Here is a 27,147-nt window from a genome sequence, read left to right as displayed (position 1 = left end):
CTGTGGCTTCTCTTGTTGAGGAGCGTGGGCTCTAGGCACGTGGGCTTCAGTAGTTGTGGCATATGGGCTCAGTAGTTGTGGCTCGTGGGCTTAGTTGCTCTGCAGCATGTGGGATCTTCCTGGACCAGGGCTCGAACCCGTGTCCCCTGCACTGGCAGGCAGATTCTTAACCACTGCGCCACCAGGGAAGTCTCCCATTGCTTCCTTCTTACCAGAAGTCACCTGGGACCCAGCATCTAACAGTCAGGTCCCCAGAACTGGCCTGGGGACCCATGCTGGGTCATGTTCCCTATGCCAGGGCTTAATCTCTACCCAGTCCTGTTCTCACTCACCCTGGTGTTTCTGAAAGTCAGTTGTAAGACCTTTGGGACTCAGGTAATCGATGCTGGTGGATGATTTTCAGGGCCAAGACACAAAAGACTTTTTCACCAAACTGGTGATAAAGTGTCAATATTGTTTCTAATTAAAATTGGAGCCTAGGGAATTCCCTGGAGGTCCAGTGGTTAGGACTCCACACTTTCACTGCTGGGGTCAGGTTCAATCCCTGGTCAGGGAAATAAGATCCTGCAAGCCGTGGGGTGCGGCCAAAAAGTAAAATAATAAACAAATAAAATTGGAACCTTGAGGTGCTGGAAACTAATCTCCCCTTCATCACAGGGAACCCAGCTTTCTCCAGACCCCATAAAGGAAGCCTTCTTTGGCTCCAGCGGACATGGGTATGGCCATAAGAAGGGACTCCCTGTCCTGCTGTGGTTGTCAACTCTGTCAGGGATGGTGCTATCATGGTGGTAGCTGTTACTGCAGCAAGGCTGTGTAGCCTCAGAAGGCAGTGAACCTTTTTTAGCTTTGATGTCCTCCTGTGCAGGGTAGGGATGTTACTACTCACCTTGCAGATGTGTGGTGAGCATCAAATAAGACATGGGAGTAAAGGGCCCAGCACAGTACTAGGCAGATAGTAGGTGTACAATAGAGAATAACTAGAATAACTAGAATTCTCACAACTATAAGAAAGTTAAGTTTTTTCCCTAATGAATCAGGCCCAGTCACTCTTCTAGGGTTTTTCCTTCTATTTATAGTATCTACCTTCCTCTCTCACAATTCTACCTAATTTTGGGACCTCAGCTGCCCAGCTGTACCTCCTCCACAAATCTGTCTCTGTTCCTGGAACACTCTATTAACAACGCCTGTCATACTTATGGTTTGGTCTAATGGACGTGGAAATGAGTAGTGAATTAAGAACAGGGTGTCTGTAGGCAGGGCTGCCATGTATGGTTGTACATGTTGTGCACTGCCTGAGCCTGGAAGTACCATTCACAGACTGTAAGGAAGTGGGGCCCTGATGCATTGTGTAATAAAGAGGCTCTGTGCGCAAGTCAGATGAACTGAGCTTGAAACCTGGCTCGACCACTAATCAATTGTTTGAGCAAGCAACACATGTAAACTCCTGACTTAGCTTCCTCATCTGTGAATGGGATGTTATTAGTACCTACCACGAGGGATGGTTGAGAGGATTCAGTAGCTTAATGAGTTTAACAGTGCCTTGTAAAGGACTGAATTTACTGAGCACTTAATTTTAGAAATTAAGTGTGGGTGTTTTTTCTGAGAAGGCTGTACACAAGCTAGGGTCAGTGGGTCACCGAAAATCTGCAGCCGTGCCCCCCGACCCCAACCCCTCCCCCCCGCCATGTAGCAGGAGGCAGATCCTCATGCTGTCCTTTCTCGCAGGACCCTACTCCACCCTTCTTTTTGCTAAAATCCGCTTTTACTAGGTCTTCTTCAGTTGACAAATGACAGCTCCAAAGTAAACTAGATTAAGCCCAAAGAAGCATTTGTGGGTGGATATAACTGAACTCCAATGGAGGATCCAGGGCTCCAGGTACATTACGAGCACTCTGTCTTCTCCATCTCCTGGCTCTGCTTCTCTGTATTGGTTTTATTCTCAGGCAGACTCTTCCATGTGGCAGGAAAATGGGTTACTGGGTGGTTCAAGCTTATATTTTATGGTTTTTCATACAAAGGAAGAGCAATCCATAGAGCAATGGATTTCTTTCCGCATCCATAGAGCAATCTTATGGAAGGCCTCTGATTGGCCCAGCTTGGGTCACATGCCCACTCTTTGAATCAGTCATTGTGGCTAGAGGGATGGTGGACTGAGATTGGCCAAGCTAGGGTCCTGTGTCCACGAGTTTGACAGCCCCACAGAGCTACATGGAACGGGGAGGGGACAGTTCTCCAATAGGAGAGGTGCTGGGCATACAAGAATGTTGGCCGTCCTGGCCATCCTTCTCTACCGCTCAGTTCATAGGTCAGTTCCTCAGGGAAGCTTCCCCTCCCCTCCTCCACGTGGACCTCAACCTTCCCACAGTAAATTGCAAATTATTCTCCGACTCTCTGACACCATAGTTTGGGAACAAATGGAGGCAGGGAGGCGAGTGTATTTATTCATCTGTGACTCCCAGGCCTAGCTTTCTAACCGGGGCTGTGGAAGGGATGCTCTTGGTGGCCTATCCAGCATCCATTTCCCCTTCCTCTTCAGATCTTTGTTGGGTTCCACCTTGTCTCCCCACTGCCTTAGGCTTAGTGGGGAAGCTGACTCCATTTTCATGGAGAGTAGTTAAAACCCATTAGAGTCATCCCTTGCCAGTGACTGGTTCAAAAATGGGCATGTGGGACCTAGTTTGGGCTGGTGAGACACAAGGGTGTCTGGGAAAGGCTTCTTGCTCTTTTGGGTGGGCATGGAAGCCATCTGGTGCCTTCCTGCCCTCTCTCGTGCTGGACAGAAATGAGGAAGCATTTGGCCTCCATCAACTGCTACTGGCTGCCACTGGCTGCCACTGCACAGCTGGAAGGGAACTTACTTTAAGCAAAAGCTGACACCGTGGGAGTGTGGAGACACCTGGACCCTTGATGGCCTTGTTGAGTTGCTGGATTGGCTAACCCTGGATGCCACCCTGCCCCAGGACCGCCAAACCCCTAGCTAACACACTTCCTTGTTAAACCACCTTGAGCTGGGGTGTTCTGTTACCTGTGGCCACAAGTATCTTCAGAAAGCTCTCCCTGAATGAATGACCTAGGCGAGTGGCCACAGGCTGAGAGCCCTCAAGCATGCCCTCCTAAACTATGCCACCCACACAAGTTCCTTCCTACCCCACAATAACAGACATTCAAAGATTCTGGATGCTTTTTTAAAAAAACCACACCAGTCACTTTATTCTTAAGTTTGTACTTTACAAAACCACAAGGGAGAAGTCCTTGAGGGTGAAAGGGGTAGGGGAGTGGGAGATGGTGAAGAGGGGGATGAGGACAACCCAGAAATGAAGCCCCCCCCATCTTGGGGGACCAAGCAGAGACTGGGCCCCAGGCCAGCCCAGCAGGGCCTCTCGTGTCCTGGCTCTACAGAGCTGGGCCAAAAGACCTCAGGAAAGGGTCACAGCTTCTAGAGACTGTCGCCATTAGACAGGCAGCCACAGGCTGAGGCTTCTGGCAGCCCAAAGAAGGAAGTGGGCCTCCCCCTCCCAAGCCAGGGGGAGGCAGCCTGAGGCAGGGGTGAGAGCTACCCGTCCAGCAGCTTTAGGATGCTCTCACGCTCCTTCAGAGTCTTCCAGGCCTGGTCCTTCTCCTTCTTGGTGGGGGTCCGCTTCTTCTGCCGGGCAGCCATGATCTTGCGGAAGGCGTCCATGACCTCATTGTCTGCCATGCGGACCCGCTGCCTCAGCTCCTGCCGACTCACCTCCTCCTTTGCCAGCCTGTGGGGACCAGCCGGCCAGGTGCCATGGGAAGCCCACCAGAGTAGGGCTCCTCCCTCTTCCAACTGAGCCCACCCCACTACCCAGGGCTGCCACTCCTGTGGACCGTTTCATATCAAAAAGCAAAGTTATTGGGCTTCCCTGGTGGCGTAGTGGTTGAGAGTCCGCCTGCCGATGCAGGGGACATCGGGTTCGTGCCCCGGTTCGGGAAGATCCCACATGCCGCGGAACAGCTGGGCCCGTGAGCCATGGCCGCTGAGCCTGCCCGTCCGGAGCCTGTGCTCCACAACGGGAGAGGCCACAACAGTGAGAGGCCCGCGTACCGCAAAAAAAAAAAAAAAAAAAGCAAAGTTATTGGGCCACGCTTACATGGCGCCCTGTGCCAGGTACTACCTCTTCAAATATATCAGCTCAGTTAATCCTCCTAACAACCTTGTGAGGTAGGTACTATTATTCCTATGTTACCAGTGAGGAAACTGAGGCTCAAGGAGGATAAGAAATGCCCCAAGATCCCACAACTAGTGAGGAGGAGATCTGAATCAAGTCAGGCTTGCTCCAAACAATCTTCTTTAAAAGGTGTTCTGGGGCTTCCCTGGTGGTGCAGTGGTTAAGAATCCGCCTCCCAACGCAGGGGACATGGGTTTGAGTCCTGGTCCGGGAAGATCCCACATGCCATGGAGCAACTAAGCCCGTGCACCACAACTACTGAGCCTGCACTCTAGAGCCCGTGCTCTGCAACAAGAGAAGCCACCGCAATGAAGAGTAGCCCAGCTCTCTGAAACTAGAGAAAGTCCGTGCACAGCAATGAAGACCCAATGCAGCCAAAAATAAATAAATGAAATAAATAATTTTTTTTAAAAAAAGTGTTCTGGTGCCAGCAGAAGACCTGCTTTTACTTCAGCAACCAAATTCCAGAGCAACCTAAGGGTCTAGACAGCCTGAGGTCTACAGGAGGTGAGTGAGATACCAAACTGACCCCTCCGAATGGAACCTGACCTATAAATTCAATTCATGGTGGAGCTGGAAGGTCACTTAGAGATCTATCTAGTCTAACCTGTAAATTTTTCAGAAGGGGAAGCTGCTGCTCAGGGCAGGAGATGCATTGCTTAAGGCCCTGCAACTACCCATGCAGGGCTGAGGGCTGCACACTGGCCTTCTGATAGCCAAGCTAGTTCCTTCACTGCCCATTACTTCTGTAGCTGCACATCCCCACTTCTCTCTCTCTCCCCTCCCCTTCCCTTCCCTTCCTCAGTACTCTTTCATCTGTATTTTCCTCTTCTTGCCCTTGAAAGGGAACTAGAAAGAGGCTCTGGATCCAGCCTTGGGCTCCAGTTACAGCTTAGCTGTTTATTGGCTGTGTGACCGTCAGCAGAGCGCTCATCTCACTGGGCCTTTACTTCCTCATTTGGTTAACAGGGAAAACCAGCACCTACTCCCTGGGCTACAGCAGAGATTAAGTAAGAGGGGGTACATGAAGCCCCTGGTACACGGCAGGCACTCCGTATACCCTCATCCTTAAAGACCCCAGCAGCTTGCCAGCAACTTCTCCTCCTTCTAATGATGCACGTCTTTACCAGCCGCTCACGTGGTGACTGCAAGCCCTTTGCCCTGCCTCACTCCCTAACCCAGCATGACGTTTAAGAGACAGGCAGAGGTGGCCAAATGAATGAGCATGCCCTGCTCTGCTGGGGCTCTGTGAGGTGGAGACACAGCACCTGCCTACGAGGAGCAAGGGGACTTAGCTGGGCTGCTTCTCTATCTCCCCAATAAAAGGGGAGCCACGACCATGATCTCCCTACAGATACCACCTGCACCCTTGTTGTGAGGAGTGCAGACCAAGATGGATGGGAATGAATAGAAAATGAATGACATCGCACTAAAACACTGGTCAGTTCCTGGTGAGGGGCTGGTGTAATCACAGATGCTCAAGAAAATGTTAACAGTTGATAAACTGAGGTGGAGAGTATACTGGTATTTACTGTACTGCTCCGTCAGATTTTCTGTGTGTATAAAATTTTTCACAATAAAACTCTGGGGGAAAAAGAAAATAAGCATGAAAAGACTTAAAAATAAACCACACAAAAAGATAAAAAATAAAAAAAAATAATAAACCACACAACAATGCGAATATAGTTAACACCACTGAACCGTACATTTGAAAATGGTTTAGGGGGTAAATTTTGTGTTATTTGTTTTTACCACAATTAGAAGTGAATAAACAAATCACAGGTGCCTGAGCTCTAGTCTGTGGAATGAGAATCTGTTTGAGACAAAACCAGTGGGGTGGTGCCCGGCACTGACATTTTTTTCAAAGCCCTCCGGGTGATTTAGAGGCCCTGCCGGGTTTGGAAAGCCTGTCGTAAAGCTCCCGGAAGGTCACCAGCATGGCCAAGGCCTCGCTGGCCACGCCCTGGCCCAGGCATCCTGTCCACACTCACCTCAGTAGGTCGTGCTTCTTGGTGCGGTTGTGGGCACTGAGCGCTTTCAGCTCGGCCTGCCGTTTGCGCAGCTCCGCCAGAACTTCGTCCTCCGAGTCCTCTGCAGGGCGGTCCTCAGATTCCAGCAGGCCCTGGGCGATCAGCTCCTCCTTGATGCGGCTCTCCAGGGACTTGGTATGCGGCACACTGCAGGGAAAGGCAGTGCTCAGCTCAAGGGCCAGCCTGCAAGGGGGACCGCTCTGAGGTGCCCAAGGTTAGTGAACACCTTCCTTTCTCTTTGGGCACTGCCTCTCTATCTATCTACACATAAAAAATAGAGACGGGGGCTTCCCTGGTGGCGCAGTGGTTGAGAATCTGCCTGCCAATGCAGGGAACACAGGTTTGAGCCCTGGTCTGGGAAGATCTCACATGCCGCGGAGCAACTAGGCCCGTGAGCCACAACTACTGAGCCTGCGCGTCTGGAGCCTGTGCTCCACAACAAGAGAGGCCACGAGAGTGGCCCCCGCTTGCTGCAACGAAGACCCAACACAGCTAAAAATAAATAATTTAAAAAAAAAAAAAGAAAGAGACAGACACATCTGGTCTTGTAAACATAAGCAACAGATAATCGATATGCTATGTAATATAAAATACAGAAAAACCTACAATGCTAACGACCCAAAAAGAATCACTATTTTGTTATCTGTTACTATTATATATATTATCATCTTCTTACCATGTTACATTATATACATAAAAATATGTATTTTATGTTGTTATATAAATACTATATGTATTCCGGATTTTGTTACATATTATTCCCACTTTTTTTTTTGTGTGTGGTACGCGGGCCTCTCACTGTTGTGGCCTCTCCCGTTGCAGAGCACACGCTCCAGATGCACAGGCCTAGCGGCCACGGCTCACAGGCCCAGCCGCTCTGCGGCATGTGGGATCTTCCCGGACCGGGGCACGAACCCGTGTCCCCTGCATCGGCAGGCGGACTCTCAACCACTGCGCCACCAGGGAAGCCCTATTCCCACTTTTTTAATGTATTATTTTAGCTTTCCCCCACCACGTACCAACATTTAAATATATCTTAAGTAAAAATAGGATCATATTGTCTGTATTGTGCTACAACGGACAGCTTCCACTTATCACTCTGTTGTTTACATCTTTGCGTGTCAGTTAACTATATTTCTCTAATACGATTAATAGTTGCAAGTTATTTCATCATATGGACTTACGACAATTTAGTCAACCAGTCTCCTCCAGGTGGACATTTAGGTTGTTTATAGTAAGAACAGGGCCATGATGAAAACCCTGTACTAAGCCTGTGCATTTGGAAATCCTGGCCCAGCACGTACAGCTGACTTCTGTTGGTCTTCATCAAAATGTCCTCAGTCTCTCTATTAATGAAGACCACCCATGCTGGGATGGACAAAAGTCAACAGAAGCAGAGGCCAGACTGTGAGGTGTGGACAGGATGTCACTCACCTGAAGGGTTTGTTCTGATTGCGGGGAGAGGTGCTTGCCCCGTCAGCCCCTGATTCTTTTCCAGACATGTCCGGAATAGGAGAGTCCTCCATGGGGGAAATAATATTTTCCTAGAAGAGCACAGAAATGGATGGAGGGAGAAAGAGCTATAGTATTACCATTTTCCTGCCCCACTCTGACCTACATGGACAGTCTTCACATACCAGAAATATCTTTTTCTCATCCCATCCTCTGTGGGAAGTCTTCCCAAACTGACTCTCAAAAACTTTGATCATTTTAAAAATTCTTTTTTTTTGTACTGATACCAAAAGAAGGGAGCACAAAAGAGTGACGGTAACACTCAACAATGGTAATGAGAAGAGCTAAGGTATGTTAACCATTTGCAATGCACCAGGCACCTGCACTAAGCATGCTGCGGCAGAGGCTGCCAGCTGTCCAAAAGCCATTCTCGCCTTTCTTCCACAGTAGCTGGGCTTACGGCTGCCCAGATACACCACACTTCCCAGCCTCCCTTGCAGTCAGGGGTGGTCATCTGACAAACTCTCTCCAGTGGAAAGTGATTAGAAGAGATAAGAGCCACAGCTGGCCACGGCCTTCACACACTCCTCCTTGCTCTTTTTCTGTGGGCTCGGAGTGGCAATCACACTTGGAATGACCTGGTGCAGAAGGCATGTTTAAGACAGCAAAGCCAGCATACGTGGGGTCTCTGTCTTGATGGTGTGGGACGGAGATGTCCCCCTACCCCCATTTCAGCCAATCTGGAACGTGTGCCCAGAAAGACGTGGGAGAGAAAGACGCTATCATGTTTGAGACAGCCAGGAAACTGAGGCTCAAGAGGTGAAGAAATATGCCTAAGGGCAGCCAGCAGGCATAAATAAAGGGACCCTGAACCTGGGGTTTGAGTCCTGCTTCTATGTATTAGCTGTGTGACCTCAAGCAAACAGTTCCTTTTTTTTGAGCCTCAACCTTGTTGGGTGTAACATGGGGTTAACCACTGTCTTTGCCTCTAACGAGAGGATGTGTAGAAAGCCCCTTGCACGGGGCCTTTAGCCAACGCTCAGCAAAAGTAACTGTGGAGTGGTGGCTACCTTGTGGGGAGGTTAAAAATTGGGAGGGGCGTGAGAGGGGCCTTCAAGAATACTGATGATAAAAAAAAAAAAAAAGAATACTGATGATGTTTTCTTTTGTGGTCCTGGGGCTACCTGTACAAGTGTGCTCATTTGTGAAAACTGATCAAGCTGTACATTTATGATCTATGTACCTTTCTAAATGTATAATGTACTTCAATAAACAATAAAAATTAAACATTGAAACAGTGAATACAGTTCTTATTTTGGGTTAGGGTGCTCACCTCCACCAAGGCCTGCAGGAGTCGCTGTGTCAGGGCACCAAAGGGGCATCCGTCTTCCGGCTGCTCGTGCTGGGCCTCAGACTTCTTCAGCAGGGCATCCACATCTGAATCGGGCAGAGAAGGGGTGGACAGGTATGCTGAAGTGCTAGGAACTGAAGTCTTGGCCTGGGGTGGGCAGGGAGGTGAGGGGCCTACCTTTCGTGTCCAGTTCAGTCAGTGGCCCCATGAGGCCTTTCTTCTTGTCAGCCACGGCTGCTGCCCGGGCCCCGTCCTTCTGCTCCTCCAGCAGGTCCTCCTGTGCCCAGCGCTGGGAGTAGTGCTTCCCCAGGGGCGGGATCTGTGGGAGACATCCCATCCGGTCCCAAAGCAGTAAATACAGGCCAGTCGTGCCTGGGGTGTCAGGGGCTCTCTGTGCACTTGGGACTGCCAACAGGCTCTTCGTTCATCCCTCATTGCTTCATTTACCTGTCTTTCCAAGTTCCCAGCCCAGGGCCAAGGCCTGAGCCTGGTACAGGTGAGAAGAGATAAAGGAGATAAAATCTCTACACTCACAGTCTAGTAAGGAAGCCAGGTACGTACGGAACTGAAACACACAGACGGCAATACAGAACAATTTCCAAGATGTAAGGTGCAGAATGGTGCGTGTACATGGACCTTTTCCGTTGACAGCTGTTATCTCTAGAGAGAACTATAGAGCCTAGGGTCAGAACTGAGAGGAAAATATCTTTTGCATTGCTTGAACTTGTTACTGCCTGTATGGATTATCTTTTCCGATAAATTTTTTAAAAATTCAGACAAGTGAAGTGACAGAGGTAGGTCAAGGTGCTGTGGCAGCACAAAAGACAGACCAACCTGCTGGGGAGTCTGCAAAGCCATCGTGGTGGCAGTAACATGCGATCAGGGGCTCGAAGGGTGTTAGTCTGCCAAGGGGAGAAGGGCATGTGCAGAGGCCCAGAGACGAGCAAGGACCCTGTGTGGGCCTGGAGTGAGGGCAAGGTGCTTGGGGGGGCTGGTAAATACAGCAGTGGAGAGGGAGTGTGGCCAAGGAAACTGGAGAGGGGCACTGGGGCTGTGCCACCAAGGGCTGAGACGCTTGGACTCGATTCTGTAGGTAACGGGAGCCAGCGGAGGCCATGTCATGAGCACATCCTATCATGACAGCTGACCTATGGGAGAATTCCCCACCAATGCTTTTCAGTATTTTCTACATGTTCTTTGATGGAACCTTTTTTATTTTAATCATAAAAAATAAATTTTTATATGTTAAAAAAAAGAGAGTCCCCCTAGAGCAGCGGTCCCCAAGCTTTTTGGCACCAGGACCGGTTTCGTGGAAGACAGTTTTTCCATGGACTGGGGTGGGGGGCCGGGGGGTGGCTCAGGCGGTGACGTCAGCACATGGGGGAGCGGCAGATGAAGCTTCGCTCGCCCGCCGCTCACCTCCTGCTGTGCTGCCTGGTTCCTAACTGGCTGTGGCCCGCTACCGGTCCACGGCCCGGGGGTTGGGGACCCCTGCTCTAGAGGGAAGAAAGTGTTAAGAGGCTGTTAAGGTAAAAGCTGATGAAGGCTTGAGCCAAAGCAGAGGGGATGGCAATGAGAGAAAAAGGGAGGATCTCACTGAAGAAGATGCCTTAGGACGTGGTGACCATTTGGATGGGGTAGAAGGGAGGAAGCTGAGAGTAAGAACCTGGGTGTCTGGGTGCGTTAATGGAACAGACGAGAGGCTAGGCAGGGAAGGAAGATGATGTACAGCACTGCGATCTCTGATGCTGAGGCACCTCTGAGCCTTCTTGTTCTCCATCACGTCTATCTAGGCCTGGGGTCTCTACCTTGTAATGTTCAGCCTCATCTTCTGGGGGTTTCAGTAGCTCCTCTAGCGTGCGCACCTCCTCACTGGTGATATCGGCACAGTAGGGCTCCACCGAAGCCCAGAATCTGCAGAGAGAAGCAGAGCCTGACGGGGTGCCCCCTGCCCCACCAGCCTAAGCCCCGGGCCCTTCCACAGCCTCCAATACCCAAATCCCAAGGCCCATTTATGTCCCCTGGCCCAGAACCTGTTGGGGGCGTCATTCTTGGGGATACGTGGCACGTCAATTGGGTCATCAGTGAATTCATATTCCTGGATCTTGGGCTGAAGGTTTTTGGATTTGGGTCGCCCAGGGCCAGGGCCTGGCCCATGTCCCGCCTTCCCTTCCAGTTTCTGCTTCTTAGGCTTCCCATGTTTGGGGGGAGCACCAAGCTCATGGTCTCGACCCAGCTTCAGGAATCGTCGGTCACCTTTCTTATCCTGCCAGTCGGTGAGGATCTGAAATTCAGAGACTGTCACTGAGGGGGAGAAGGGAAGACACAGGACAACTCTGTCTCCCGGTTAAAAACAAGGGTCTAGAAATCAAGAAGGCGCCAAGTCTCTCCCCCTCCCCTTTTTATCTAGCAAACGCCTACTCATCCTGCAAAACTCAGCTCCTTTTCTGTGCCCATCTCACAGGATTTTATTCATATATTTCTCATCATTCCATTCACTTGTTTGTCTGTATTGATTCACCTCCGTAGCACCCAAGCTGGTCACACAGCATTAGGCAGTTCAAACAAGTAGATCACATCTCAGTGCACATTAGCCCTAGGAAAATACGCTGGTGGTAACTTTCTGGTGGAAGCAAGCATGCCTCCCAGCAAACCTTTACTTCAAATGTCATCACAACTGGGAAGCCTTTTCCGAATCAGTTATCCAGCTTCTTAGATGCTAAAATACAACTGATTGTGCCACAGCCCCGCTCAAAAAGCTTCAGTGGATTCCCAGGGACCACAAGTTAATTTTATTCATCTTCTGAAGTCCAGTTAAAATGGCATCTTCTTCCTCTATGGGTATCGGGTACTTCGTGCCTCCACTGTAGGCCCAATCGTGTTGTTTGGTCATAACTAGAATAAACAGAGTACTTTGTCTCTTCAAGAAGATTATAAGCTATTGGAGACCAGGAAGTTCATCTTAGCCATCTCTGGTCCCCAGGATCTGGCACAGCATCTGGCACCCAGGGCTCAGAGAATATTTATGCCATAAATAGAAATAATGAGTCATACCAATAAATAATGTTTAACATGCTTATTTAGTGTGAGACGTTGGGCTGAGCCTTTGCAAAAAGTCTTTCTTTTAATTCTCACAAAAGCTCTGAGGTAGCTCCTATTATCCAGCCCACTTGGCAGATGGAGAACTGATCCTCAGAGGCAGGAAGTAACTTTTGCAAGCGTTGGAATTTAGCATTGGCAATAGCAACGCTAGCAAGCGCTTAGGTCAGGATTCAAATCCAGGCCTCCCCATTCCAGTTCCCCCAGTACTCCTAACCACAACAGGACTTCTCCTGGTACTTGTCTGACCTGCCCTTCCCTTTAGTTGGCAAACTCCCCAAAAGCCAGAACTGTCCTAATTACCTCTCTCTAGTGACTAGCACAGGACCCAGAACATTGTGAGGAGTGAGGGTCACTAGTTGCTTAGTGAATCGGAAATCTCGCAGTGTATGAGGATCATGCACATTCTTGCATATTTTCCATGTCACGCAAGCCCAGTTTGGGTCTCTCTCTTCCCCACTAAGCTCCTGTAACCCAGGCCTCAGCAGATGAGGCTAACCCATAACTTGTCACAGTCCATCCCTGGTGATGTACCCTCTGTGGGGTATCACCTGGGTTTCGGCCTCAAGCACCCGCAAGCGTCGGCTGGCAGAAGAAAGCAGGGTCTCAAGCTCCAGCTGCAGAGTGTCCAGCTCCTCGATACCGATGCCATCATCCTCAGAGCGGGCCAACACTGCTGTGTAGCGGGGACAGACCTTCAGGTGGTCCACAGACTTGAAGTCGTGGAACTGCAAGGGGCAGTCCTTCAGCTCACTCATGGCCCAGGATAGGGGACGCTGTGGAGCTGGAGAGGAAAGGACCACTGATGGGGGGTGGGGGGAAGTGGTACAAGAAAAGCCCAAGGGCTCCTTCCATCCAGGAGAAAGTCAGGCTTCAGTAACCTATTGACAAGGTTGACGGCACAGCTCGTACTCGTAGAGCACCTACTGTGTGCCAAGTGAGGTGCAGACACATTGCTGGCTTCTCACTGAATTCCTCACCCAACCCCATGAGCAGGGACCATTATCATCTCCATTTTACAGATGAGGAAACTGAGACTCTTCAAGTGTGGGTTCACGTCCAAGCTTACCAACATGCAATTTGAATCCAGATAGTTTTGAGTCTGTGCCCCTAACCGCCATGATATACTACGCTTGTCTTCCTGATGCTCTTCCCTGCAGTTCCACTCTTCCTGAATTCTGCAAAGCCCCAGAGTTCCAAGCATCCCATACTTATTATCTTAATGTTCTTTGTGCCTCCCAGCCTCTCCTTGTCTCGCCCCTCCCCACCTCTGCCCCTTCTCTTTGCCCCGATAGTAAAATACGTGGGCTGGTAAGCCAGATATATCTGGATTCAAGCCCAGGCTTGACCAATCTCTATTTATGTAGCCCTGAACATGTTGATTAACTCTCCTGAGCCTCGGTTTTTCCATCCGTAAAATAGGGCAAAAGAAGCTTGAGTCTGTTTCCCCATAGTCTGAATCTGTAAAATGGGGTAACAATAGTACCTACCTCCCAGGGATGTTCTGAGGATTAAGAGATGATGCCCGTCAAGAGCTCAGTTCAGTGCCTGGCACAGAAAAAGTGCGGCTGGTTAATGGCTGGCCCCACCCATGGATCGCCCCAATGTCCCGCCTTTAGGGTCCCAGTCCTCTAAGAACACCCTACCGCGGCCTCCGCCCCCTCTACCTCCTCCTTGCTGCCTCCCACGGCCCCGCGGCCACGGGAGGGGGCGGGGAGTTCCGGTCGGTGCGAGCAACCGCCCCGGAACTGGCTATGTGCGGGGCCCCTGCAGTTGACGCGGGGGCGGGAAGACGCGAGGGCCAGACCCTGTGTCTTTCGGAGGATGGAGGTTTGCGGGCAGCAAGCGAGCCCGCTGTAGGTGGGGTGGAGAGGGTATGCCTCGCGCGGACCCTAGGGAACAGCCCGGCGCTGGGGGGCGGGGCTCGGCGGCCGGGTTCTCTGCCGGGCAGTTAGTCCCGTCGAGCCCCAAAGCCTGCAGGTAGGAGGGACCCGGAGAAAGGATGGGGGCGCAGAACCGGAAGGATCGAAGGGCTCCTCCGCCTCGCCTTGTCCTAATATGGTGCCCAACCTGAGGCCGGGCTGCACCATTGCATGACTATGAGGGAAGAAGGCGGCAAAGACGACAAGACGGCCAGAGTCGCAAGCAAGAGCTCCATGGGTAACGGGAGAAGCTTGAGTAGTGACTCTACACTTCAGGAGCCTAAAACTACCAAGACAGTCCTAGGGGGAAAACTTCCGAGGGGCCAAATGTTCTTAGCCTCCTCCTCCCCCGCTCGGAGCGTTGATGGTACAGTCCAGGCGTCCGGGCGGAGACTGCGGCTGCGCTTCTCGCGAAAGGGAAGGCGGTGTGGGACTGGCCACTTCCGCACTTCCGCTTTCCGGCCCAGCCAGCGCCCGCGATGGTGAGAGACGGGCCCCGGGCCAGGGACCCCCCGCTGTTCTGTCTCAAGGATCTGGGTCTGGGGGAGATGCGGCTTTGCAGCGGAGAGGCCCTGGGCAGAGGGATGCAGGGGGTGTGGGGGCACCCTGAGGCTGGGAGAAAGAGGGCGGGGCGGGGCCGAGGCGAGGAAGGGGCGAGCGGGGGACGCCCTTGTAAGAAGCAGGCCTTGCGGCTGCATAGTCTGGGCTTTGAAGCAGGTGGGGGATACTGAGGCACGGAGGAAGCCGGAAGTGGGCTCTCCTAGGTTCGTGGTAGCGCCTCGAAGGCACGTAGTAAGCCTCAGCCCGTAGTAGGGCCTCTGAGGTACATAGTAGGGCCACCTCCCCACCCAGAGTAGACCTTCACTAAATACACTCCCCTGTTCTCTCTTGCCCGCTTGACCCCACAGTTCTCTCAGGGAAACTTCCACACTTGCTTATCCCACTCGTCACGTTGCCCCAGCCTTGCTTCTTCCTCACTGAAGGATCTCTTTTATGCTGCCTCTACGCAGACCCCTTCCTGGTCAGAACTCAGCCGTATCCGCCTTACTGTAGAATATAAGCTCTAATACTGCTGACCCCTCCCTTCCAGGAAATCCTCTTGATAACTGTGGGTGTTCCTGGCAATTGAGACTTTGGCTCACTATCTTCCCTTCTTTGCTCTCTCTCTGGTGATACCTATTTAATGTACAGGTTTTCGTGACCATGTGATTTATGGTGACTCCTAAATCTACCGTCCTAGGTTCACCTGGGAAGGTTCTCTTTCAAGGTTCACCTGGATATCTTGAAGACCCCTTGAAATTAGACCTCTGGAACAAAACTCATCTTCTCTCCCTAAACTTGCTCATCCTCTTGTGTTATTTATTCCGCCTTCGTGTCCTCTTATGTCAGCTAGAGAGCTGGGATATTCTTTTTTTGTTTTAATTTAGGCCATGCCTCTTGATTTTTTAAATATCAAACTTGTTGAGATATCACACGAGAATGTGTCCTGTTTTTGAAAGGGCAGGCACCACAGGGCTGGCTACCTAAAATGCACCTTTTTCAGATTGGCTGTCTGAATTTTGACAGAGATCATCTTGCTTGTGCTGCCTTGCCCCAGGCCAAGCCCTCATTACCCTCCTTAAATAACCTTCTCTGCCTGCTCTCTCACTTCCCTCTCCTCCAGTCCATTCTCCACAGAGTTGCCATGCAACTGTAGTCATGTAACTTCCTCCTCAGAAAGCCCCAGCAGTTCCTTGCCACCTTCAAAGAAGAGCTAAACTCAGTAGCCTGGCATGTGAGATTCCCCGTGAATCTCTAGGCTACCACTGCAGCCTCATCCATTGAATCTAAAATGCTTCCCGGCAACACTGTACTCGTTACTACTTCTGGAACTCTTACTGCGCTTTTTTGTTATTCTGATCTTGCTTAAGTTATTTTTTTCATTCATTCACTTATTCTACAGACACTGAGTAAGACAGTGTATATGTAAGGTGCTGATTGAGCTAGGTGCAGGGTATGTAAATTTGCATAAAATAGACATGGTCTGTTGACCATGGAGCTTACAGTTTAGTGAAGGAGAAAATTATTTTATTAAAGATATATAAAGGGTGTGTCATTGTAAATTATAGTAAGTGCTATGAAGAGGGAAGTCAGGAAAGGCCTCTCTGAGGAAGGAGGAGGACTTCCCTGAATAAGCCAAGATCTAAAGGATGACTTAGGCAAAGAAGGGGGAGAAAAGCCTGCAGATAGATGGTTTGACATGTGTGAAGGCCTGAGGTGAGAAAGAACTGGGCTAATACGAGGAACTGAAGATAGGCCAGTGTAGCTAGATGCCGTTGCCTCTACTGGGAATGTCATTCTACTTTTTATCATTGTAAAGTCCTCCTAATCTTATTTCCATCTTCAAATCAAAACCAATTTCTTTTGCAAATGTGTAAATTTATTTTACATTTTACCCATTATATCATAGTTACTTTCTCTGTTTTCCTGACCTAGTTGAACTGTTTTAATGGTAGAGAAGGTCTTAATCATCTTTGAATTCCCAGCCCCTAGCGTGCCTGGCACACTGTAGATTTATACATTTGTTGGCTCAAAAGGTAGATTGAGGGCTTCCCTGGTGGCGCAGTGGTTGAGAGTCCGCCTGCTGATGCAGGGGACACGGGTTCGTGCCCCGGTCCGGGAGGATCCCACATGCCACGGAGTGGCTGGGCCCGTGAGCCATGGCCGCTGAGCCTGCGCGTCTGGAGCCTGTGCTCCACAACAGGAGAGGCCACAACAGTGAGAGGCCCACGTACCGCAAAAAAAAAAAAAAAAAAAAAAAAAAGGTAGATTGAAGACAGTCATTCACCTGTATGCTTCTAGACCAGGGTTTCTCAACTTCAGCACTGTTTGGGGCTGAATAATTCTTTGCTGTGCATTGTCGGATGTTTAGCAGTATGCCTGACTTCTGTCTACTCAATGCCAGTAACCCCTACCCCACCCCAAGTTGTGAAAATGAAAAATGTCTTGACATTGCCAAATGTCCCCTGGCAGGCAAAATGGTCCCCTGTTGAGAGCCACTGTTGTAAACCTAGAATGAAAGGCACCTTGAAGGCCTAGTCTATTGTGTTTACTGTAGTATCTGAGAGTCAGGGACCCTGAGTACTGCCTGGCTCTTGTGTAGCTGGACTAGGGGACCAGTGGGTTTGGTGAGACAGATTCTGATCCTCTGTTGGCGTTTTTCCTACAGACTGCCACTCTCCGTCCCTACCTGAGTGCCGTGCGGGCCACACTGCAGGCTGCCCTCTGCCTGGAGAATTTCTCCTCCCAGGTGGTAGAACGACACAACAAGCCGGAAGTGGAAGTCAGGTAGGGAAGGGAAAGGGGTGGGGTTGATGGGTGCAGCACCCAGAGATGACTGTGTGCCATGAACAACTTCCATCCTGGAGTTGTCCGTACAACTACAGTTCACATTTTTTGTCTTGCTGCCAGATGAACAATGGTTCCCAATTTGAAGTTCAGAAAATAGGGTCAGTGGGTTGGCAGGACAAAACTCAGGGGAGAAGCTGCTCTGGAGTCAAGATTGCTTGACACAAGGTATGACTTCTCAGCGTAGGGCCATTTGGGAATGATCTTCCATGGAGTTAGTGAGCCCTCTGGCAGTTTAAGGAGAAGACTAAGAATTTAGTTACCTGAGATGCCATCTCTATTCTTTTCTAATTTAAAGATCAAGGATTCCCCCCCCCGCACCCACCCCCCGCCAAAAAAAAAAAAAAAAAACAACAACTGGACTCTTCCATCGTCTACTCCAAATATTCCATACTTGGGATTATTTTCTCTTGTGCAATTTATGTTTTATAAATAAATTATTCTTTTTCCCCTTTAAAATTTAATGTGGGACATATACAACTGAGATAAGCAGTGTTACCACACTAAGTTGATATGATTTGAATTTAAGAAAACTGACAAGATGTTAGGATGTGCCCTGTTATGCTACTTAACATATATGGTTTCCAATACGCATTTTTAAAGGATAATAGCTCCCAGATAGCACCACCATAGTTAACTACCAACTTTCATCACAGGGATTCAGGGACATCAAAATGGGAACTGAGCTGAGAGGGATCTTAATGCTGAACAAGTGAATCCTTCTGGATTGATCATTAAAGGAGGCCAGACTGTTCGACTGTAGCTTGTCCTTATCTCTGAGGCAGGCTCTCCCCTCATTCCCTAAACAGTGTATGGGTTTGCCTATAGTTACGAAAATAAGAGCTGTCATTTGTAAAGCTCCTGCAGTGTGCCAGGCACACTATTAGACACTTGACCCTTTTTGATCTCTCTCAGTCCTCAGCAGTGAAATAGGAATCAGAGTCATTTTACAAATGAGGAAGTTGAGATTCCAACAGGGTCACTTGCCCAAGGAAAGTAACAGAGGAGGCTGGATTTCAAAACGTTTTCGCCCTGATTCCAGAGCCTGTGCTCTTTCTGCTGGAGAACATGCTTGCTGGCCCCCATCTTGGAGCAGCCCTGCTTGTGAGTCTCCTATTCCTTGGACTCTGTGGTCCCAGATAGTGATTTTAGGACCTGCCGTGGGGTCTCCTTGACCATTCTATTCTTTTATAGTACAGAGGCCTCTGTGATTTTGTGTTTTCAGGAGTAGCAAAGAGCTCCTGCTACAGCCTGTGACCATCAGCAGGAATGAGAAGGAAAAGGTTCTGATTGAAGGCTCCATCAACTCTGTCCGGGTCAGCATTGCTGTGAAACAGGTGAGCTCACCACAGATCCCCTGCCTCATCGGGAGGCCAGGGGCTCCCATGTGAGAGATCAGCATGCCAGCTTCAGGGTGCAAAGAAACTCAGGTTCTATTACCAGGAAATGATTTGCCAAACTCATCAGCTCGGTAGAATAAAGAGAGATCAGGCCCATCTTCTAGGCCTTGGTCTGCATTAGAAGGCAGGAAATGGGGCTTCCCTGGTGGCGCAGTGGTTGAGAGTCCGCCTGCCGATGTAGGGGACACGGGTTCGTGCCCCGGTCCGGGAAGATCCCACATGCCTCAGAGCGGCTGTGCCCGTGAGCCATGGCCGCTGAGCCTGCGCGTCCGGAGCCTGTGCTCCGCAACGGGAGAGGCTACAGCAGTGAGAGGCCCGCGTACCGCAAAAAAAAAAAAAAAAAAAAGAAGGCAGGAAACGTAGCAGCCAAGGCTACAGGCCAGATTGGTGTCAGGTCACAAAACTTTTCCTAAGGAATGAAGGATAAGTCCAGTTCAGAAAAATAAGCAGTGACAGTATCAATTTGATAGCCATAAACTCCAAAAGTGAGATTTAGGGTAAAAATATGAAGTGTAATTTCTTTTTCTTTTTTTAAAATAAATTAATTTTATTTATTTATTTTTGGCTGTGCTGGGTCTTTGTTGCCGTGCACAGGCTTTCTCTAGTTGCGGCGAGCAGGGGCTACTCTTCCTTGCAGTGCACGGGCTTCTCATTGTGGTGGTTCTTCTTGTTGCGGAGCACAGGCTCTAGGCACACAGGCTTCAGTAGTTGTGGCGTGTGGGCTCAGTAGTTGTGGCGCACGGGCGTAGTTGCTCCGCGGCATGTGGGATCTTCCCGGACCAGGGCTCGAACCCGTGTCCCCAGCGATTGCAGGCAGGTTCTTAATCAGTGCGCCACCAGGGGAGTCCCAGGAAGTGTAATTTCCTATGTTTCCTCTGTGTTTCACAAATGTCTGACACTCCCACTACCACTGGAATTTCTGCCATATTTATTGACCACCTGGACACTTCTTTACTTAATAGATTTCTTTCAATTAACTTATTGTCTTTTTAAAAAAATATTTATTTATTTATTTATTCCTTCTTGGCTATGTTGGGTCTTCGCTGCTGCACGTGGGCTTTGTTTAGTTGCCACAAGTGGGGGCTACTCTTCATTGCAGTACGTGGGCTCTAGGCGCGTGGGCTTCAGTAGTTGTGGCACGTGGGCTCAGTAGTTGTGGCTCATGGGCTCTAGAGTGCAGGCTCAGTAGTTGTGGTGCACGGGCTTAGTTCCTCCGTGGCATGTGGGATCTTCCCAGACCAGGGCTCGAACCCGTGTCCCCTGCATTGACAGGCAGATTCTTAACCACTGCGCCACCAGGGAAGCCCAACTTATTTTCTCCTACTTAAATTTGTTTGAAAAAGAAACTTTGTGCCACAAATGGAAAAACAATACCACTTGCCAAATTGAGGACAACTCTAAAAAACAAGCACATTGAAAACAAAACAAGGTTATTAAGTTCAGACCAGACACTTTTGCCTATAGAAAGCTCTAACCCAAGGGCCTGCTCTCTTTGTTGAAGGGAGATTAACAAGTGTTGGGGGCTGTTAAGGCTGTGTCTGCCCTGTGCAGCAAAATTCTTTTTTTTTTTTTTTTTTAAGATGATGTTGGGGGTAGGAGTTTTTATTAATTAATTAATTTATTTTTGCTGTATTGGGTCTTCGTTTCTGTGTGAGGGCTTTCTGTAGTTGCGGCAAGCGGGAGCCACTCTTCATCGCAGTGTGCGGGCCTCTCACTATCGCGGCCTCTCTTGTTGCGGAGCACAGGCTCCAGACGTGCAGGCTCAGCAGTTGTGGCTCACGGGCCTAGTTGCTCCGCAGCATGTGGGATCTTCCCAGACCAGGGCTCGAACCCGTGTCCCCTGCATTGGCAGGCAGATTCTCAACCACTGCGCCACCAGGGAAGCCCCAAAATTCTTCCTTCAGAAATGTTGAGAGTTCATCAGGGAGAAACTTTGGGGTTTGTTTGATGTTCATTGTTACTAAAGTGGAGACCACCTAAGGTTATCTCTGATATTCTTCACAGTATGTATCACAGACTGGAAAATGTAGCTCTAGTGAAATAAGAAAGGAAAGGGTAGTTTTGAATATAGATGTGGACTCTGGAAGGAACAGATAAAAGGTTTGGGTTTGCCAGGACTTCCCTGGCGGTCCAGTGGTTAAGACCTGCACTTCTACTGCAGGGGGCACAGGTTCTATCCCTGGTCGGGGAACTCTGCATGCCATGCAGCATGGCCAAAAGATAAAAAAAGATTTGGGCTTGCCAGAATTACTTTTGTGGAATGGGTGAAGGCAAGATCATGATAACGTCCCATTAAGGTGGACGGCTCTAATGCAGTAGCCCCTCTTTTCAGTTGGCAATGAGTTACCCCACGATTCAGAGTTCAGGTGGCGGTGTTCCAATACCCAACCCCACTACCTCCAGCGAACCTGCGAGAAATTGCAGTCAGAAGACCAGGCTCCAGATTTCTGTTGGCCTAGAGTGTCAGCTTTAGGGAAACACATTTCTCCTTTGCTCTCACCAGGCTGATGAGATCGAGAAGATTTTATGTCACAAGTTCATGCGCTTCATGATGATGAGAGCAGAGAACTTCTTTATCCTCCGAAGGAAACCAGTGGAGGTGAGACTGTGTGATCCATATGTTTGTAATACCCAGAATTCCACTACCGAGTCAACTGTCACTGGCCTGGGATTGTTTCTAGAACTGGGATTGCTGCTCCCCCAGCTGTAGGGCACCCACAGCCTTAGTTGAGAGTTGGCCTTCATTTCGGCTGTTGTGGGAATAAGGGGAATCAACTTAGGAGGCTGGGTCTACCTCAACCATGGAAAAGGCAAAAAAGATGAGATTTGTTGTGCACCTTCCCAGAGCCTATAGTCTAGCGGCAGAAAGGGCATGATGAATCATAAATCTAAACTCTGCCACCAACTGAATCATAGTCTCAAGGCCACAGTTGACATTGGGTCAATTGTTGCCTGACTTTGTACTTGAGTCCCCTACAGACTCCCTGCCAGATCGACTCTCTGCCAGTGACTAAGCACCTACCACACAGAGCAGCAAACACCATCGTCAGACGCATTAGACATGTTGGCCAAGCTTGTCCTCATCCTGAGCTAAAATCTCTCCTGGTCCTAGATCTAACCTCCAGGGCCACCCAGAATAAATAAAATTGCTCTTCTACATACAGCCCATCTGATAGTTAAAGACCTCAGTCCCATCCTTCTCCCACAGCATCTTCGCTTCTCTCTGGACTAGATGTTCCTTTTGTTTGATGAGATTCTTCTTTGACAAGATTTCCAGTCCCTTCACTCTCCCTTGACTCATTCTGAATGCAACTATGTGTGCCACAGATAGTCTGTCAGAGATGTCTGATAGACACAAAATTCTCAACTGGGTTTAGTTGATCCAACTGTTGGTTCCTTGCATCCAACATACACACCCCACCAGAGCAGGTGGACTGCTGCCTGAAGGGCATGTAGCTTGGGATAGGGTCACAAGCAGCTGGAAGCATGTGGCTAAGTGGACATAGAGGGCATGGCCAGCTCAGCGCCCCCAGGATGCTGATTCTCTCCTGTTTCTTCTCTCCCTGCTCCCCGCTGTCTTCCTTCCCTAGGGGTATGACATCAGTTTTCTGATCACCAACTTCCACACAGAGCAGATGTATAAACACAAGTTGGTGGACTTTGTGATCCACTTCATGGAAGAAATCGACAAGGAGATCAGTGAGATGAAGCTGTCGGTCAATGCCCGTGCACGCATTGTGGCCGAGGAGTTCCTCAAGAATGTAAGTGTAGGGGCCTTGCTGGTTTGCTTCCAGAAGTAGAAAGACCTATGCGTCGTGCTGAGAATTTAGCATCTGGTGGGAAAGTGGTGCCAACTGTGGGTGAATATTTCCTGAGACCTCTAGGAACTCTGGTGGGCTGCAGGTCAGCCCGATTCCTTGGGGCGGGAGGGCCCATGCTTCATGTTGGAGAGCTGCAGGGCATTTTCCATCTCCGGGGGCCTGGGGGATGCCTCTCTTAGTCGCTCATTTCTACATCTCAAAATGTACACAGTCCTTCCCTGTATCTAGTTCAATCCCCGAGTGAGGCAAGTTAAATCCACATGTGAATTTTCTAGGAGTATAGGGCAGTTAATCAGAGTATAATTCCACTTTTCAAACAGACTGGAATAGTTTCCTTCAGCATCTGCTTCTCAGGCTTAAAGTCATGATTTCTTCAGCCTGTTTTCCATCATTTTCATGGCTTAAGTCCTACAGATCCCTCTTTAGTTGTTTGTGCCTTCGTGACGGAAAGGACTACAGCCCTTTGAGGAGGATGAATTGTTTACACTGATGAAGTGATGACACAGTTGTTCTTTTTTAGTCATTCACGACGTGCCTTCTTTTTTTTTTTTCTTTTTCCAAACAGTCCTTGGTTTGTTGTTATGTTCCCCTCAGAGTCAACTATGATCCCTAGATGGTAGAATTAGTGTTTACTCCTACCAGTGCATACAGATCCAGCCCAGGAGGAGCTCAGATTCCTGAAAATGGATATTACACCCGCTGCCCCTGGGCTTTAATTATACTGAGGACAGCCAGTGTACAAAGTAGCTGTACTGTGCACCCAGGGGAACACGCTTGTTCAGGTCACACAGGCCGTGGAGTCAGGCCACCTATGTGTGAGTCCGGCTCCACTGCTTCCTTGGGCATGTTACAGAACCTCTTGACTAAGCCTCAGTTTCCTCGGCTGTAAAGTGAGACTGTTAATTAATACGTACCTTTCAGTGTGGTTGAGCATTAATGAAGAAATGTGTATAAAGCATATCACCTGGTGCATAGTAAGCTTTCCCTGTATTGTAGCACAAGGTTATATGGCCACGGCACTGGGAGGCCTCTAAATTCAACTGAAGAAAAATAGTTCTTGTCCCAATTTAGTATTTGGGTCATTCATTCAACAGTCATTTAGTTGTTACAGTAATTACATTTCTGTGGTAATACAGCTAAAAAAGTACATTCAGGTATCTCATTTAATACCTAAAACAATCTTTGAATCAGGTGTCATCCCCATTTCATAGATGAATTATCTGGGCTCTGGAAGTTAAGTCATATGTCCAAAGTGCCTCAGCCAGTAAGTGAAGGAAGCAGGAATTGGAGTTCTCAGACTCAAAAGATCTAAGATAGTATTATGGCATCAGGTGCATGTAAGGGTCGGTAAAAGGCCGGTAATGTACATGAGTGAGGCGGGCTATGTGGGGATCTGGTGAGCACATGCCTCACCTGAAGAGGATCACCACTGCACAGCTCTGGCCCTCCGGCTTCATCAAAAGAATCTCAAGGGCCTCCCTGGTGGCGCAGTGGTTGAGAGTCCGCCTGCCGATGCAGGGGATACGGGTTCGTGCCCCGGTCTGGGAGGATCCCATATGCCGCGGAGCGGCTGGGCCCGTGAGCCATGGCCGCTGGGCCTGCGCGTCCGGAGCCTGTGCTCCGCAACGGGAGAGGCCACAACAGTGAGAGGCCCGCATACCGCAAAAAGAAAAAAAAAAAAAAAAAAAAAAAAAAAAAAAAAAAGAATCTCAAAATCTGGATCTTTGTGCAGTGTACTATATTTTCAAGGTTGGCTAATTCGTATTCATATCGACTAATTCATATTCTTTTAAACTGTGGGCCAAACAGTGCTCATCTTTGGGCTGAGTTCAGCCTGTGGGCCATTGGTCCACAACCTCTGGTCTATAAAATGTCCAGGGCTGTTCTAGGCACAATGGGAGATATTTGAGGTTAGAAAGCATTTCAAGGGCCTGTCTTACTTGGAGGACCACCCGGAGCTTGACACAGAGTACCAGATCCTGGGTCCCTCTCTGAATCCCCAAGCATTTGCATGTGAGCCCCCATTTCTAAAGAAGGCAACCTCAGTTCAGCAAGCAAGGCTCAGTGACAGGGCTTTTTGGCAGCCCTTGTGGCACGGCCAAGGGGAGCTGTGGAAAAACCCACGTCACCCTTAATTTTTCTGCCTTGTCCAGTGCTAGGTTTTAGGGCCAGTGCCCCAAAGGTCACTGCTGAATGCTGGCTAAATTAGAGTGTGCCCACAGGGTGTCCTGAGACCCAACCCTGCCCTGTAGAGACCTGAGTACAGCTGCAGCTCTCAAATCAGCCCACCTCCCCAGAGCAAGCCTGCGAGGATACTAATAACCATCATTCACCGCCTCTTGGTTCTCTTGACAGTTTTAAAGCATCTGGCTGGATCTCGTGGCCTTCCCCCTCAGACTCCCCCGTGTCTCTGCGAAGGCGTCCTGGAGTTACTCCCTGGAGCAGCGGTGGCGACGGCAGCGGCAGCAGCAGCAGAGGGGAGCTGGGTGTCGGGGTGGGCATTAGATGTGGGAGGGGGGGTGTGCTTGCTAGCTGGGCAGCAAAGCAGCAGTGGACCTGCCCCAAGGCCACATGTGCCTGGTCAGGCTGGCTTCTGATGTTCAGTCCCCTGGGCCGGGACAGATTTTTTTTAATGTCTTGAAACTTAAAACTCTGTGCTTGTAGGAGACTGTAACCTTTTTGTCTTTTTTTTTTTTTTTTTTTTTAAACAAACAACCTCCACCTCCAGTGGCTGTGACTGGTCCCAGTGATTGTACCTTATTGGTTGCTGTGGGTCTGGGCGGGCCTGGAGCCAGAAGGCGACTACTGTTCCTCCCTGGAGCCACCACAGGTGGGGAGGGAGGGAGGTTTCAGACTCCAGTTCCTCTCCCTCGTTCTCTTATTTCCTTGGGCCCAGCAGAAGCGGTGGAGACCCTCTGCCAGCTTCCTGAGCTCTGCCTGAAGATGGCCACCCAGCACTGGTTGGGGACAAGGGCTGAACTGGTGGCCACCAGCCACGCCTAGGAGCTGGGGCCTGAAAGCTAGGCAACCTCTGGCCGCAGGGGCCTCTTCGTGCCCTCCCAGCTGAGAGGGGCCGCTGTTTCGCCTTGTCTTTCAGTGCAGTGCCTGTGCTAGAGGTGGAGAGGTGAGTCCTCCAGAGCTTCCCGGCTGGGGCCTCCTGCCTGCTCTGGCTCCTCGGCTCCCACGCTCGCTGTACCTTTTCTTATTCTGGTGGATCCTCCCTCCCCTAATTAAAGTCTCTTTTTGCCCCTCTGGGGGTGCATGAGGTCTGTGCTCTCTGTGTATACGTGAAAAGAGGGGAAGTGAAGCTTTTTCTTCCCTAAGACCATCTGGCTGGCACTTGGGCCGGGGGGTCCCCACCAGAGACAGTTTCGTGATTGGCCCCTGGCGTTAGTCCTGCCGAGGGCCCCAACCCAAGAGACCTCCATTGCAGTCCAGGCTCCCCCCCTTTCTGAAACTGCTCTCTGCCTTTACAGAGCTTTGGTCCTTTTCACGTAATGAGCTCATTTGGGCTAGAAGGTAACCTCAGAGAAATAATGATCCCATTACATGGCTAAGGAAACTGAGGTTCCATGAGATGCGGCAGGCTGCCCCAAATCTCCCAGCTAGTGAGCGAGAAGGTAAAGTTCAGGATTTCTGCCTTTACCTGTGCTAAGACTAATCACTAGCCACGTGTGTCTAATTGTTACAGTTAAAAAAGTTTAAAATCTACTCAGTCCTATCAGTGCTCGATAGCTACAAGTTGCTGATGCCTGCCGTGTCACAGGGTATGTAAATAGAACATTTCCATCATTGCAGAAAGTCCCCTTGGACAGCACTAAACCTTAGTGATAACCTTGAAGTTAAAAAAAAAATGTCTTGAGTCCTGATTCTTACTGATGAATTTGAGCAAGTTATTTATAGTCTGTGCCTCAGTTTCTTAAAGTGGAGATGATGTAAATCTGACACAGTACCTGCCGTACAGGTACTGAATAAACAGGAACTGATCTTTCCACCAGCCCAGTATCCAAGCTGTTTGGTAACTTCCATTGTGCTGGATGTGGGGGATGACATCCCTGTCTCAGGGAGACTTGTTGGCCAGTAAAATGGCTGGGTGTGTAAATAGGTGCGTTGAAGCATTTCAGATTCACTAGTGGAAGTCTGGGGGGCTGCCCACAGCAGGTGTTTTTATGGAAGAGGATGTCAGGAAAGTTTCAGAAGGGTTGGCCTTTGAGCTGAGTTTTCAAAAGAGTTTCTTCCATGTGGCCAAAAGGGGTCTCTTGAAACAGGACAAGGTACTGTTAAAGGATTGAGGGGCTGGGGGTGGGGGCAGCTTGGACAGCTGTCATCCCCTTTTGTGACATTGCCTCTGTGACTCTCCCCCTCCTGCCTTGCAGAATTAGGTGTGCCCTTCTCTGGGGCGTATGGCTGTATCCTAGCTTTGCAGTGAATGTTGCTCTCATGAAGGTGCTCACAGAGAAGGTGGATGTCCAGTAGAGTATGGTAGCTGCTC

The 27,147-nt window shown here is 49.6% G+C and overlaps 3 protein-coding genes across 6 annotated transcripts in view; 2 read left to right on the top strand and 1 right to left on the bottom strand.

Moving 5' to 3' along the window:
* Positions 1-6,174, top strand: part of OGG1 (8-oxoguanine DNA glycosylase) — a gene marked incomplete at its 3' end in the record, with an annotated part of 40,405 nt that extends 34,231 nt beyond the window's left edge. For all 3 annotated transcript variants that reach the window (XR_014295426.1, XR_014295427.1, XR_014295428.1), the window contains one exon: positions 5,163-6,174. The remainder of the gene's footprint in view (positions 1-5,162) is intronic.
* TADA3 (transcriptional adaptor 3) lies at positions 3,181-14,346 on the bottom strand. Its single transcript, XM_082637393.1, has 10 exons — positions 13,793-14,346; positions 13,616-13,673; positions 12,677-12,909; positions 11,060-11,310; positions 10,835-10,940; positions 9,204-9,345; positions 9,009-9,112; positions 7,658-7,767; positions 6,185-6,370; positions 3,181-3,746 (listed from the first exon to the last, which is right to left on the bottom strand). Exons 3-10 carry the CDS (start codon positions 12,881-12,883, stop codon positions 3,554-3,556), a joined length of 1,299 nt encoding a protein of 432 aa, XP_082493519.1. The 5' UTR covers positions 12,884-12,909; positions 13,616-13,673; positions 13,793-14,346; the 3' UTR covers positions 3,181-3,553.
* Positions 14,347-14,416: 70 nt separating this feature from the next.
* ARPC4 (actin related protein 2/3 complex subunit 4) lies at positions 14,417-25,920 on the top strand. 2 transcript variants are annotated; one of them, XM_082637401.1, is made up of 6 exons: positions 14,427-14,529; positions 17,256-17,374; positions 18,660-18,771; positions 21,338-21,433; positions 22,425-22,595; positions 25,011-25,920. In XM_082637401.1, exons 1-6 carry the CDS (start codon positions 14,527-14,529, stop codon positions 25,014-25,016), a joined length of 507 nt encoding a protein of 168 aa, XP_082493527.1. In that variant the 5' UTR covers positions 14,427-14,526; the 3' UTR covers positions 25,017-25,920. The 2 variants fall into 2 exon arrangements, with proteins under 2 accessions (XP_082493528.1, XP_082493527.1); XM_082637402.1 differs by lacking the exon at positions 25,011-25,920 and having other exon boundaries at positions 14,417-14,529; positions 22,425-22,649.
* The last annotated feature ends 1,227 nt before the right edge of the window (positions 25,921-27,147 follow it).

This window comes from Mesoplodon mirus (assembly GCF_964341445.2).
Source record: "Mesoplodon mirus genome assembly, chromosome: 12".
NCBI lineage: Eukaryota > Metazoa > Chordata > Mammalia > Artiodactyla > Ziphiidae > Mesoplodon > Mesoplodon mirus.
Note: the sequence above shows the minus strand (reverse complement) of the source record. Positions and strands in the feature narration are given on the sequence as shown.